Source organism: Phaethon aethereus, assembly GCF_964289735.1.
Source record: "Phaethon aethereus genome assembly, chromosome: 1".
Taxonomy (NCBI): domain Eukaryota; kingdom Metazoa; phylum Chordata; class Aves; order Phaethontiformes; family Phaethontidae; genus Phaethon; species Phaethon aethereus.
The window spans coordinates 31,124,741-31,140,037 of record NC_138575.1 but is presented as its reverse complement, the minus strand read 5'-3'; the positions used below and the strand labels follow the sequence as shown (position 1 = coordinate 31,140,037).

At 38.8% G+C, this 15,297-nt stretch overlaps 1 protein-coding gene across 2 annotated transcripts in view; it reads right to left on the bottom strand.

Moving 5' to 3' along the window:
- DOCK4 (dedicator of cytokinesis 4) overlaps positions 1-15,297 on the bottom strand; it is a gene marked incomplete at both ends in the record, with an annotated part of 263,581 nt that overhangs the window by 157,276 nt on the left and 91,008 nt on the right. For both annotated transcript variants that reach the window (XM_082011612.1, XM_082011613.1), the window contains 5 exons: positions 692-843; positions 5,320-5,404; positions 6,782-6,930; positions 11,653-11,749; positions 13,602-13,657. In XM_082011612.1, coding sequence (XP_081867738.1) covers positions 692-843; positions 5,320-5,404; positions 6,782-6,930; positions 11,653-11,749; positions 13,602-13,657 — 539 coding nt within the window. The remainder of the gene's footprint in view (positions 1-691; positions 844-5,319; positions 5,405-6,781; positions 6,931-11,652; positions 11,750-13,601; positions 13,658-15,297) is intronic.

Genomic DNA, 15,297 nt, shown 5'->3' with positions numbered 1-15,297 from the left:
ATGTTCTCTCTCTGGGCCAGAAGTGTGCTGGGAGTAGAAATAAGTACTGAATATTTAAAAATTCAAAGGTTATCAAGGCTCTCACAGAATTTAAGCTCTATGACAAACAGAAAAAGAATGGTTCCAGTATCAGCTCCCAACCGAAAAAAGAGGCCAAACAAACCCTAAGTGGATGTGAGATTGGGTTTGAGTGTTTCACTGAAGAACAGGCCCCTCCTCACTGAAGTACAGACTGCTTTTATAAAAGGACTCTTAATTCACTAAGGGCAGTCCTCAAGTCTCATGTACCTAGGAGAATTCATCTCATAAATATTACAGAGCAAGCAACAGTTCTCAGTTTTGAATGTGCACTGATGAGGAGAGAGGAAACAGAGATACTGAAAATGACCTTTAGGTCACAGAACTAATATTCACTCTGTATGCATACAGATATACATGTTCCTGCACAAAACCAACTGAAAATTGAAATAGGTAAACAAGACAGAGAAATATACATTATTTAAACCTAAAATGATATTACAAACTATTAAGTATAGAAACTGAACTTCAAAAGGAAGCAAAAAATTATCCTAAATCAAGACTAACTTCTGTTTGTTTCTAAATGTGATATTTGTTACCTGGATCAAAATGTACACTGTGTATTGACAAAACTTATGTCAAACCAGTATTCCAGTGAAAAATCATGTGGTACCTGATGGGCCTATTTTCTTTACTATCGAAGAGTGAGAAGATTACTTCCAGTTCCTCTCCCAGATTGGAGCACATTAGACTCTTCATCTGAACAAAAAGATGGTGGCTGCTAGCTGGTACTGGTGTGTCTTTTTTTCGATGGCGATGCTCCATCTAAAAATACCAGAAGCAACACAGCAGTCAGTTTGAATTAACTGTAAAAATCTCAAAACAAAAAGAGGTAAAAAACGTGATACTGAATGACCTCCTTAAACCCAATTTCTAAATTTTTCACAGAATCACAAGGTTGGAAAGGACCTTCAAGATCATCAAGTCCAACCATTAATCCAACGCCACCATGTCCCCTAAACCATGTCCCAAAGTGCAACATCCACACGTTTTTTGAACACTTCCAGAGATGGCGAGTCCACCACCTCCCTGGGCAGCCTGTTCCAATGCTTGACCACTCACTCTGTAAAGAAGTTTTTCCTAATATCCAATCTAAACCTCCCCTGGCACAACTTGAGGCCATTTCCTCTTGTCCTATTGCTGGTTACTTGGGAGAAGAGACCAACACCCTCGTCGCCATAACCCCCTTTCAGGTAGTTGTAGAGAGCGATAAGGTTTCCCCTCAGCCTCCTCTTCTCCAGACTAAACAACCCCAGTTCCCTCAGTCGCTCCTCATAAGACTTGTGCTCCAGACCCTTCACCAGCTTTGTTGCCCTTCTCTGGACACGCTCCAGCACCTCAACATCCTTCTTCTAGTGAGGGGCCCAAAACTGAACACAGGATTCAAGGTGCAGCCTCACCAGTGCCGAGTACAGGAGCACAATCACTTCCCTACTCCTGCTGGCCACACTATTTCTGATACAGGACAGGACGCTGTTGGCCTTGGCCACCTGGGCACACTGCCGGCTCATATTCAGCCGGCTGTCAACCAGCACCCCCAGGTCCTTTTCTGCCAGGCAGCTCTCCAGCCACTCCTCCCCAAGCCTGTAGCGCTGCATGGGGTTGTTGTGACCCAAGTGCAGGACCCGGCACTTGGCCTTATTAAACCTCATACAGTTGACCTCAGCCCATCGATCCAGCCTGTCCAGATCCCTCTGCAGAGCCCTCCTACCCTCCAGCAGATCAACACTCCCACCCAGCTTGGTGTCATCTGCAAACTTACTGAGGGAGCACTCAATTCCCTCATCCAGATCATCTATAAAGATATTGAACAAGACCGGTCCCAGAACCAAGCCCTGGGGAACACCGCTTGTGACTGGCCACCAGCTGGATTTAGCACCATTCACCACAACTCTCTGGGCTCGGCCATCCAGCCAGTTCCTCACCCAGCGAAGAGTAAACCTGTCTAAGAAATGAGCCACCACTTTCTCCAGGAGAATGCTGTGGGAGACGCTGTCAAAGGCTTTACTAAAGTCCAGGTAGACAACGTCCACAGCCTTTCCCTCATCCACTAGGCGGGTCACCTGGTCATAGAAGGAGATCAGGTTGGTCAAGCAGGACCTGCCTTTCATGAACCCATGCTGGCTGGGCCTGATCCCTTGGTTGTCCTTCACATGTCCTGTGAGCGCCCTCAAGACCAACCGCTCCATAATCTTCCCCGGTACAGAGGTCAGGATGACAGGCCTGTAGTTCCCAGGATCCTCCTTCCGGCTTTTCTTGTAGACGGGCGTCACATCAGCAAGCCTCCAGTCGTCTGGGACCTCCCCTGTTAACCAGGACTGCTGATAAATGATGGAGAGTGGCTTGGCAAGCTCCTCTGCCAGCTCTCTCAGTACTCTCGGGTGGATCCCATCAGGCCCCATAGACTTGTGGGTGTCCAGGTGGTTTAGCATGTCCTTGACTGCTTCCTCCTGGATTATGAGGAGTACATTGTGCTCTCCATCCCCATCTTCCAGCTCAGGGGGCTGAATACCCTGTGGATATCTGGACTGGCTATTAACGACTAAGGCAAAGAAGGCATTGAGTACCTCAGCCTTGTCCTCATCCTTGGTAACAATGTTCCCCGCCATATCCAGTAGGGGATGGAGATTCTCCTTGCCTCTCTCTTTTTGTTGTTAATATATTTGTAAGAACATTTTTTATTATCCTTTACGACTGTGGCCAGACTGAGCTCTAGCTGGGCTTTTGCCTTTCTAATTTTGTCCCTGCTTGACCTAACGAGATCCTTGTACTCTCTGTGAGTTGCCTGCTCCTTCTTCCAGAGGTGATAAACTCTCCTCTTCTAATCCAGTATTACCTTGTAATAGTTTGTTTGGTTTTGGTGGGGGGTTTTGGGGTTTTTTTGTATCTGAGAAGGAGAATGCAAGCAAGTGACCTTCCCAGTGCTGCACTGGGAAAAACAGTAACCTCTAGAAGTTTACCTTTTTTTCACTCTGAAAATTCTAAGCCACTTTAAAGTTTTGTGCTGTAACAATACAGTATTTCATAGCTGGTTTAAATAGTTAATGATGTAACATTCTAGTATTCAAACACACAAAAAAATGCTTTAGCAGAAGACTAAATAACAGTATTTTAAAATGGAAAAAATCACATCCATATTTCATAGTCTTTGGCAGATTGCTATATAGAAGCTACTAAATTCTTTTGATTTGACTTCACCATTTTCCTCACCCATTAAGAGTATCACAGAATCACTGAGGTTGGAAAAGACCCATGAGATCATCAAGTCCAATCATTAATCCAGCGCCACCATGTCCCCTAAACCATGTCCTGAAGTGCTATGTCTACATGTTTTTTGAACGCTTCCAATGATGGTGACTCCACCACCTCCCTGGGCAGCCTGTTCCAATGTTTGACCACTCTCTCTGTAAAGACATTTTTCCTAATATCCAATCTAAACCTCCCCTGGCGCAACTTGAGGCCATTTCCTCTCGTCCTATCGCTAGTTACTTGGGAGAAAAGACCAATACCCACCTCACCACAACTCCCTTTGAGGTGGTTTTAGAGAGTGATGAGGCCTCCCCTCAGCCTCTTCTTCTCCAGACTAAACAACCCCAGTTCCCTCAGTCGCTCCTCATAAGACTTGTGCTCCAGTCCCCTCACCAGTTTCATTGCCCTTCTCTGGACACACTCCAGCACCTCAGCATCCTTCTTGTAGTGAGGGGCCCAAAACTGAACACAGGATTCAAGGTACGGCCTCACCAGTGCCGAGTACAGGGGCACAATCACTTCCCTACTCCTGCTGGCCACACTATTTCTGACACAGGTCAGGACGCTGCTGGACTTCTTGGCCACCTGGGCACACTGCTGGCTCATATTCATCTGGCTGTCAACCAGCACCCCCAGGTCCTTTTTTGCCAGGCAGCTCTCCAGCCATTCCTCCCCGAGCCTGGGTAGCATTGCATGGGGTTGTTGTGACCGAAGTGGAGGACCCGGCACTTGGCCTTATTAAACCTCATAAAGTTGACCTCTGCCCATCGATCCAGCCTGTCCAGATCCCTCTGCAGAGACCTCCTGCCCTCCAGTAGATCAACACTCCCACCCAACTTGGTGTTGTGTGCAAAGCAGTAGGACAATATTAAGTTGTACTATTTCCCTCTTACATTGTACCAAAAATCGTTTTGATCAGCACTCTATTTCTAAGCTACTTAGGCTTCAAACTGAGGTTATCTTGGGCTTTTTTTCTCTCTTTATTTTTGAAAGTGCACTCCATGAGTTCCATTATTATGGAATATATGGGTTATTCTTCCTCTGTGTGTTTATTCTTATGATTAATGGTTCCTCACCGTATTTCATCTAGTGCTTCAACAGGATTCCATAAGATTACATATGACTTTGAAACTGCCCAAAGGTATACTGATACTAGCATGAAGAAATTACTATTAGGCTTGACATTACAAGTTATCAACAGATGTTATTAAAAATTATCAAAAATACTTTGTAATTTCAGCTCCACAGAAAATCATAGCAATTATATTTTTGCTTTATTCTATATCTAAATACAAAAGTTAACATCAATAAAATTTAGTTTAATTAAAAACTTATTTTTAAGCAAGTAAGGCTCAGAGCTGTATATCTGTAACAGCTGCAGTATTTAAATATGAGCCAAGCCCACATAAATGAATTGGCATGTTTTCTTAGACCTCATCGGAGATTAAATCAGAATAAGAAATATCAATGCTGGTTTTAGTAAATCAAGATGGGTTTTTATACCCAAAGGAGAGCTTTTCTGTGCAGTTTAGCTGCTATTTACATTAATATATTAGAAAAGACCAATAGTCCCATATGATTATTTGTGACAATTCTTGTACCATGAGTATGTTATATTTCTACAAATCTTATCTAATAGGACTCATGGGCCAGGTAAAGCTCTAATGAAAAAGAATCTCATAAGCTTTTATTGATGATTAAATTCATGTTAACAGTCACAATTTTAATGATATACCAGAAAACAAAACTTTTAACAAATAACACGTAAAAAGAGCATGTGTGCACACACAAATTTGACATCAAATCAAAGCATCTCATACAAATGCAGCAGTGACGTAACTGTTCAAAAGAAAACTCTCCTCATAGCAAAACTCATTATATTAAAAAATGACAGTGTATTTGATCAAAAAAAGTACATTTCATTGAGTAGAAGAAAGCTGCCATCAAAATATCACTATGTAATTTTACAACAAAAGTACCGTATTCACGTACCAGCCTATAGAGCTCTGTAATGCTGATCTCTTCAGGATCCACCATAGCATATTCTTTTCTCGGAACTAAGTCAAGTCCCAGTTGTCTGTATGAGAAATGGAATAACAGTAAGCAGTTTTTACATACAAAGGAAATAAATTAACTCATTGCTTCTATTTAAGTTTAACAGAAACATTCCAACAAACAATGCACCTGTTAGTTGGTACTCTCAGTTGGGTTTGGTTTTGTTTTAATGTATTTTGGTTGTATTTACCATTCACAGATGATTCCTCTCCTTTCCTCACTTTGTAACGTTAATAGAATATATTTTTCCACAATTTTAAAATCTGTTTCACATTGTGGAAAATGTACAACAGATATTGTCCTTTGTACTATTGTGGACATTGCACAATATGAATTGCACTAATATTGTCAATTTGAATGACAACTGCAGAAAAGAAGATAAAAAGAAATCCATCAAATGCCAAAACATCGGCTTATTTTTAATTTGAACTGAAAGGCATCAAAGCTGCTTGGCTGTATCCCCTGCACAAAATAATGAAATCAAGAGGAATAAAACTTGTTTTCAGCACAGTAGCAAGCAATAAAGATTAAGAACACATATGGGGCAGTCATGATGAATTTAGAAAAACTTGAAAGATTAGAATTTTTTTTTTTTAAATATGTTTTTAAGGAGTAGGAACTGATCTCTTTAAAAACCATCACAATTCCATTCGGTTAGCACAAAATTCTAAGCAGACAGTTAATCATAGACAGCTGATCACAGTTCTTCCATTGTGTTAGTTATTTAGGCTTTCAGATAGCAGTAGCTGCAGAACCCCCTGAAATTCAGTTAATGCTACTATTGAATATTGCTGCATTTATTCAGAGTTTAACTGAATATAGGCTAAAGAAAAGATTTGGAAACAGCACCCAAATGCCAAAAGGTATTTTAACTTTTTTCTCACTTCTTAACAAAAAAAAGTAAGGTAATACAATTTGTGTTGGTTCTTATTAGCTATTCAGATAAAAGAAAGATGCAAAACATAGTAGCAAGATGTACGTTAGAGACATCCAAGTAGGAACTGAATTGTGTGACACAAGTCAAAAAGGAAGCAATGTCAGCCAATGTATTTTCAGCTAAGGCAACAGAGCTATTCTAACTGCATCACACAGGAATCTGGTCAGGTGTATTTTAAGAAGACTCAAAAGGATGCTGCAGATATTCCAACGCATTACTCTTGTAGACAGTCCCACTGCTATGTAAAATAAACTGAGAGAAAAAAGCAAAACAAAATGACAAGTCATTTTTCACCGTTAAAACACAGTGGACAGAAAAACAATGAAGGAGAAAGTCCATAAAAAATAAAAAAGGTAACCCCTGTCAGAAATTTGTTACTTATTTCAACATTCTACAATGAGCCTAAAGCTGTGGCATTATAATTAGATTACACTATTTCCATTTATTATTATATTTACTCACTCATTGCCCCAGTCCAGACGAGCAGTGATGTGTCGCTTGACATCCTTCATTCGATCATGGGTGAGATGGCCGACAAGGACTTGCCTTCGCAGATCTAGGATTTCATTCATTATGTGCCACAGTCGGTGAAAGAGATCCCCCTCATTCCTCTGCGAGATAAAAATGTAATTGCCTCTACATGACCTGTATAAGCTGGCAATCCTAATAAATACAGATATGGTGGGGAAATCAAGAAAACCCCTTCCTTATTCCCATAATTAGTAATGATCTTTTTTCTCCCCATCATACGTGACCATTTTACCCGCATGCAGGTGTGTGTGTGCGTGCATATAAAATCATTTCAGAGCTTATCACAGACCCTGTGTATGCACCACACTCACTCCAAAATTTCACTACAACTCCTTATGCCTCATGTTAACACAGTCTAATTTGTAAGTATGACAAAAATTCAACAAAAAAAAATTGTTTCATGCTGTAGCAGTGTTTCATTCCAAGAGCATGTTCATTCTGTGCTGCTGTCTCATCAAAACTGGGTATGTGATCATATCATTCAACACTATTGGAACTCATACACATCAGCTGATCAAAAGGCAATACCTCCTAGCATTCAAACTTTTAACCACAGGGTGTTAATGGTCTTTTAACTTTTCCTTGCATGGATGTAACTGTACACACTACTGTCTAACTGTGAGTAAATAGTATCACATAGACAGACTCTTGTCCAGACAGGTCTTTTTCAGCTAACTGTGAAGTAGAAATTATATGAATACAATTGCTTTCTAAACCACATCCTCCTACTCTAATTATATACCAGTTAAGGACATAAACAATTTCCCATGACAGTTTCTTCTCAAACAGAGGTTCTTTTAAGTGTTCCTTCACCAATTCTAAGTGATTTTACTTGATCTACTTTTTCTGAGAAACTTTTATCTTGAGGAAATTATTGCAACCTCCATTTAAGTGATGCATCATACAAAGTTGGAAAAACATTCCTATTCAGATTTGTTCTGCTAATTCTTGCCAAAAACCCCTAAGACCATTTCCCTTTTCCTTCTTCCTATGAACAACTGGCCTGAAAACAAAGTTCAGCTACTTCTGCTGTATAATTGTTACGAAAAGCTAAAAATCACTTAGAAGCACCATTACTTCCGTCAATAACTTTTCTGTTCCAACGGCTCTGACAAACTGCCAGTTGATAAATCTATTCTTTTAATTTCACATTCATTCACTTCATAAGCTCAGCAAAATGGGCATTAATTTATTGTTCGTCTTGGCTTTCTGTCTGGAAAAAAAGAAAGCCCGTGTATTTTGAACACCAATAACAACAGCAGCAAAGAAAAAACTTGCCAAAAAAGAAACTTCAGTAAGAAAAAAAGGAATACATGAACTTTATAAGTAAAAGAAAACAAAAAAAAGTCATACAAATAGCCCTGAATTGGAAGCAAGAGACAAAAAAGACTTTACAGGGATGTTATAGATAACTAGGCTGACAGTATATTTTCACAGCTCTCCATCAGACACTGGTGTACAAAGATTTGATTTCTACAATTCAAAAAAATAATCCAATGAACACTAATTCAGGTGCCATCTTTGTTTGCAGTATCTGTTGAAAAGGTCTACTGAAATAAATCACTCGTGTATACAAGAGACATGCTAATAGTTAACAACACTATTAAGCTCAAAATAACATTTTCGGGTATCCTTTCTTTTCCAAAGCTTTAGAATTTGTCTGTAAGTTTCTTGTATCTCAAAGTGCTGCAGACCTGCAAGTAACTGTGCTTGCTTTTTAGATTTAGGTCTCTACACCAAGGGATCATATTTTTCCTCCTTTTGTTCCAGCAGAAGCCAAAATACCAACATACTTGCTAACATGTAAGCACACAAAGCAATCACACTTAGATATGCTTCAAACATCTGAGAAAACTACTTCCCATTATAATCTAGAGAAATTTCAAACAAGCTTCGAAGAAAGTTTCTTGTTTCTCAAGAAACAGTTCGTATTTCTTAATTACAATTTCACTGTCAAGTTTAAAATGATACTGTATTACTTAGAATACAATAGAAACAAGTACTTGATTTTGTAGGTTCTTGTATAAAAGCTTTCATGAAGCAAATTAGCAACTGCCCCAATTGCATGTTTCAGAAAGGTCACCTGGTTCTCAGCAGCCTCTCTGAACACAATCCATACAATCACAGAGGGTCCAGAGGAGTGCGACAAAAATGATCAGAGGGATGGAACACCTCTGCTATGAGGACAGGCTGAGAGACTTGGGGTTGTTCAGCCTGGACAAGAGAAGGCGCCGGGGAGACCTTATTGCAGCCTTCCAGTACTTCAAGGGGCTTGTAAGAAAGATGGGGACAGACTTTTTAGCAGGGCCTGTTGCAATAGGACAAGGGGTAACGGTTTTAAACTAAAAGAGCATAGACTTCAACTAGATATAAGGAAGAAATTTTTCACAGTGACGGTGGTGAAACACTGGCATAGTTTGCCCAGGGAGGTGGTAGATGCCCCATCCCTGGAAACACTGAAGGTCAGGTTGGACGGGGCTCTGAGCAACCTGATCTAGTTGAAGATGTCCCTGCTCATTGCAGGAGGGTTGGACTAGATGACATTTAAAGGTCCCTTCCAACCCAAAGGTTCTATGATCATCTCAAAGAGGTAGCAGACTGGCTACTTCTGTATCATCCTGACTTATAGGAAGTCTATTGGCACCACTCACTACTGTTTCTTATGTAGTAGGAGCAGACCCTGTATCAGCAGAAGGTAGCTAATCTTCTCACAATTTAAGTCATAATTATCAACTCAGCAATGAGTTAGGATGAGGGACTGAAGATTATACAGATGCAAGTGGACAGGTTTTGATTACATTTGATGTGTGCACACGCTGCAAGTCCAAACCATGGTTTGGTTTCAATGTAGTAGATTAGAAGGTCAAATGTTAAAAATGGAAGACAATCATGATGCAAATCACAACTTAAAATATTTTAGTTAAACCTTTAAAGAGACAACTCTACAGTCAAGAGAAAGTTAAAAAAAAAGTTCAGCTAGCAGAGGAAACAGAAGTAGGCATGGAAAAGGGAAATTATAGCAATTGTTATGGCTTAGATTATGGTGTGCAAAAAAAAAAGTTCAATGATGCGGAACAGTCAGCAAAGGCTGAATTGCAGTCAGAATAAAGAGAGATATTGAACAAGTTTTTTGCTGTGTGTTGTAAGTACACCAAAACAAAACAACTTTTACCTACAGTGGTAGCCAATTAAGAGAAGAAAATGGCAGGATTTCTTACAGTGAAACGTAAGTCACTGGTCTGAAACTTCTCAAAAGGATCAGAGACTGCAGCGGGTTTATAGCAGACATGGGAGTGAAAAACAGTCTAGGGAGCTTGCATCTAAGATGCTGTTGAAACTGCACAATATTTAGATAAGTAAAGTAGAATAATCCCACATCTGTATGATCTATGCAATGGAGTAAGAGCTGTTTAAATGACTGGTGACTCAAAACAAGACTATAAATAGGAAACCGTCAGGTGGCTGAGTCTGGAAGAGTTTTCTGTATGCAAAAATAAGTTTGCCTACCCTAATTAAAAAACCCACAAACATTTTTATTGATATAATCTTTGTTTCAGCTGAAGTTTTTAAGGAAGGTAATTACAGAACTGGAGAGGCTACATTTACAGAGTGAGCACAATAGAGGGATGGAGTGATAAATAGAGATTACAGAAATAACACACACCATGGGTGTTCTTTGAGAAAGAAAGAAAAGTTGCTTGTTGCTAGTTTGTGTTTGGTGCTCACTTAACTGCTACTGCAATACTACAGACAGTTCTTAGTCTAGAAATGCAACAGAAAATACAACATGGGTTCAGACAACAGGAATGGTTAAGGCTAAAAAACATGACTTAAAAGTGAAATTTGAGAAGATAAATCTACTGAGATAAACAGAAAGCTAAGACTGTAAGTAGCTATTAAAGGAACAATTTCATGGAAGGGCATTCTGTAGGGAGTTAGAATTACTAAGACTGATATGAATGAAATATGATAATGTGTATATAAGTACAAGAAGAAATGACAGAACAACGAACGGTAGGCACTAATGCCCATAGAACACCGTAAGTGCGATTTCATTCAAACAAGGAGAGAAACAAACCGACCTGAAGACGTCAGGGAGAAGGAGAAAAAGACCAGAGCCAAAAAATACCCATATAAGGAAAACAAGAGAACTGTGAAACATGGGACTTTCACTTCAGACTTATGAAGTGTGAGACAAGGAGGAAGTGCAAAACCAGAATCCACTTCTGTCATGTGCCGTAGGTAAATCAAAAATCAGTTCACTATTGCTTATCAAGAACCACCTCCAGCCTCCCTCAGCAATGAGGACTCAACAGCTGGCATCCCTTGATCTCTGTGTCACATACAAGAGATCCTCGTCAATAACATAGACACATTCTCAGCTCTTGTGAGTATATGGATGTGAGAGGAAATAAAAATCTATGAGAAAATGAGTATAAGTCAAATCAACTGGCTGAGAGATTTTCAATAATATACTGTAGTTCTATATTTCAATAAAATACCAGTATTGTTTGTTACATTTATTTCCAAGACTTCAATTCAGCAGACAAAGGAATCCTTAGATCCAATGGCTACATGATGAAGCTGGACAGACTCAATCAATAAGTTGCTAAAGTTTAGCAGCAGTAGTCATCAATGATTGGAGGAAATTAAGATACGTATTTAGTCCATAATTAGAATAGTTAAAAACCAAACTGAATGTTTTTTATGAAACATATACTTAAACTAAACTAGAGCATCTAAACAACAGTGTGTCTTTTGAGTTGGCATTAAATGAAAGCAACATTATTCAGGGTACTTGCCACATAGAGTTGTTTCCACATTGTTCCCCAGTCTCTTAAAGTTGATGTCATTTCTGTAATAACAGAATCTTCTGTTGGAATAACCATTTCAAATTGTCTGTAACATGCAGAAGAACACATGATATTACACAAGCATTACAAATCCCATTACAGTTACTAATATAAAGACTTCCTCCTGCCAACAGTGATGTCTGTCAACCTACATGGGAGCTCCTTGAACCCATGACACTTTTTATTCGTATATTTCATTTAATTCCCTTGGAAAAGTCTTGGATGAAAATAATTTAATCTCCATGGAAAGTGTTGGTCCTAGAGAAGTCAAGGCAAGTTTTTTACTATGAGATAAGCATGTCAAAAACTACTTTCACAGAAGAGTAATTCCCACAGTTTTCAAAGGAATCTTGCGGCTTTAGTTTAGACTCCAAACCAGTAATTGTTGCCACTCTTTTTTACATCTCTGTTTATAGAAATAAGACAGAAAATGCCATTCCTTAAACTGAAAGAAGATATATAATCTCAAAAGAAAACTAATACAGTGTGAGTTCTTGCCTGTTTGATGATGGCTAAGAAAAAGCTGGGTTGGCTTGGTCAAGACCAAACTCTCTACCACACCATTGTTTTACACTGCTTCATACTCACACACAGTACATTTCAAAGATTTACATTCATGCCTGGATTAATTTTCTCATGATATCATTTCTCTCTTATCAAGTTAACACAACAATGTGCACTGTAGGGCACATGGCCTGAATGTGAAAGACAGACTTAACAAAGAAAACAGAGCCAACAGAGATCAAATTCCCTGCGAGTGCTCTCATGGTGTCTGCTAACAAAAATTATTCCATCTTTAAGCTTTATTGTGATGGTTTACAACAATTTTATTTCACTGAAACTTCAGTTTTATCTACAGCCACTTCTAAAGGAGAAAGGATCCTAGGGCATGACAAACCACATGTGGCTTGAACACCATAGCAAACAACAGACTGTTTAAGAGTAATGTGGATCCACTTTCACCTGTGAGAATGAGACTTTTTTTTTTAAATATTATTACAGTTTTAATGATTATTTTTGCCCATTATGTACCTTCGTGATTCACAAAATAAAGGTCACCTACACCTCATGTTTAGGCATCCATCTATTATGATGAGAAATGTCTTTACCAAAACAGATTTCAAACTGTTATGTATCCGATCTCTATTAATAAACCTAAATAATTGTTACAATATGAATGCTCCCAAATTAAGTAAAACTCTGGAAAAAACTGTGTTGAACTAGGTTCACTGATAAATAAAACAATTTTAAAAGTGATAATGTCAAGGTAAGTATTACATCTAAAAAAATAAAAATCAGTGTTTCTTTTAGTTAGAACATTTTGAGTGCTAAAACAAAATTTTTAAACTAGTTTTAACCAATTGTTCTGTTTTTATTAACTCTTCCAAAAATGAAAAGAGATCAGTTGTTGAAGTAAAAAAGATGTCTATTCCTTTACAGTTTTAGTGAAATCTTTTGCCATTGAACTGATACATTATTTTACCATTTTTTGTAAAATGTCATGGTACAGCTGCTGTTCTCAAAGAAAATAACTAATCTTAAACAGCAGGTTAACAGCCAGCTTCTATATGGAATAACTTCTAATTACGTCAGTACTTTTTTCAAGACAAACTTAACAACAGGAAGTGAAAACCTGTGTTCTTTCTCTCTTTCCTCTAGACAATACAGACTGATATTCCCAATTGTGCTCCATGTCTTTTCAGAATATGTGACTCCAATTTTTTAACCATGCAGGAGTATCAGGTTAGCTCAGGACAACCATTTCAAGTCCTGTGGCAGTAAGCTGAAGTTAAGGTATTATAACATAATGAAATCACCACTTTACCTTACAAGCAAAAGATCTTTGGTACAAGTAAGTGACCATGTTTAAATATTTGAATCCAGAATATTTCACCTACCCTTTGTTCTTAACACACGCATTTTTCAAGTGAATGTAGTTGGATGGAAATATGCCCTGAAAAATAAAATAGTTTAGGTAAAAACAAAAAAACTCCCCTTACATGAGTTTGGAGTACCATTTAGTACCATTTAATATGCAAATGCGTGCTGGATTAAAAGTCCTCCAAATAATTACCAACAAACACACACAAAAGAAGAATGCAACATACACTCAGTATAGATCTAAAGGAAACTGAAATGCCATATTCAGTAGAGTTTTAATCCTTTGGTACATCAGAAAATTAGAAGATTTTGAGAGCTCACTTATCCTAGATGTTTTTATTGAGTATTCCCACCTTGACAAGAAAGGGACCAACTAGGGGGGTAATGTCCTACCAACAACATCTTAAAAAATAGTATCTTCAGAAAGGGATTTTCAAAATAAAGCTAAATACATAAAGTTAACAAAGTTCAATAAAATAAAAGTTAAGTTAATAAAGAAAGTCAAAATACATATTTATTTGATGGCTACTATGCCCTGTAGTGCACGGGAAAGCTGTGGTAGATGCCGTGGTAGATGCCTAGCAAAGAGCCTCAGTGACCTGACAGGAGTGGTCTTTTTCCAGGTATTTAAGGGCTCTCCTCTGTTCTTTTTTTAACAGACAGCATTGCTGCAACAGCCGTACTGCTCTTACAGCACACTGCCCTGCATACATCAGAACAATAATCAAAATGAAGCACCTCAGCTTCAAGCTTCTGGCTGGGAACATAATATATGCAACAGCTTGTTACGTAAGGCAGTGAGGGAAAATACATATATGTTCTCTTTATACTAAGCACAGCTGCATACAGCTTTCCTTTGCCCCATCTCCCTGATGCCCCATTTTCTTTTAACACAGACATTAGACCTTCCACAAAAACGCATCTAGTATGCAAAGGCAACTGCCCTTGCGAACGCTCCTACTCCTCAGTAATGCCAAGTAGTTCGGGAGAGCATCTCCCAAGGACAGCAAGACGCACAGCCTTACACTTGTAACCATGTGGGAGAAAACAGGATGGCCGCGTATGCATGCTTACTGCAGACCAGCTGCCACGGAAAATTTCTCCGAGTGTCAAAGCTGGCAGAACAACAAGGGAAGAACCTTGACAGAGCAATACCAGTAACGAGCGGAGTTGCAAGGTGCTCTTATTATTTTACTTTCAGAGAGACTCCCTTCAAAAATCCAATTCAGAATACTGTTTGCATTCACACTAGGAAAGCAGAAAATATGTATCTCATTTCTTCACACATCAAGTCATGTTTAGAAAACCTATTCATAACTTCTATCAACACATTTGACAGACCACAAAGCAAGACTGACAGCAAGCATGTGGTGAGAATTGCAACAAAAGACACAGAAGATGCAATAACAAATCCCAACTGCTCATGTCTTATAAATCAGATTGCAATATATATCAATGAGGTCCAACTAGTAAACATCAGATTAGACTCTGTGGCTAAATTTATTGTTCACATTGACCTTCCATATAAAGCAAAGTACATTTATGTGAGCGGAGACATCAGGCCTAGGCACTAAAGGCCAATGACTTATGATATGAGCCCCTAGAAACTTTTGAAATGAATGTGGATGTGCCCTATTTGCAGCTGAAGAGGCTTGGAAATGAAGAAAGAACAGCACGGGTTAAAGGAACAACACATGATTTAAGATCTTTCTC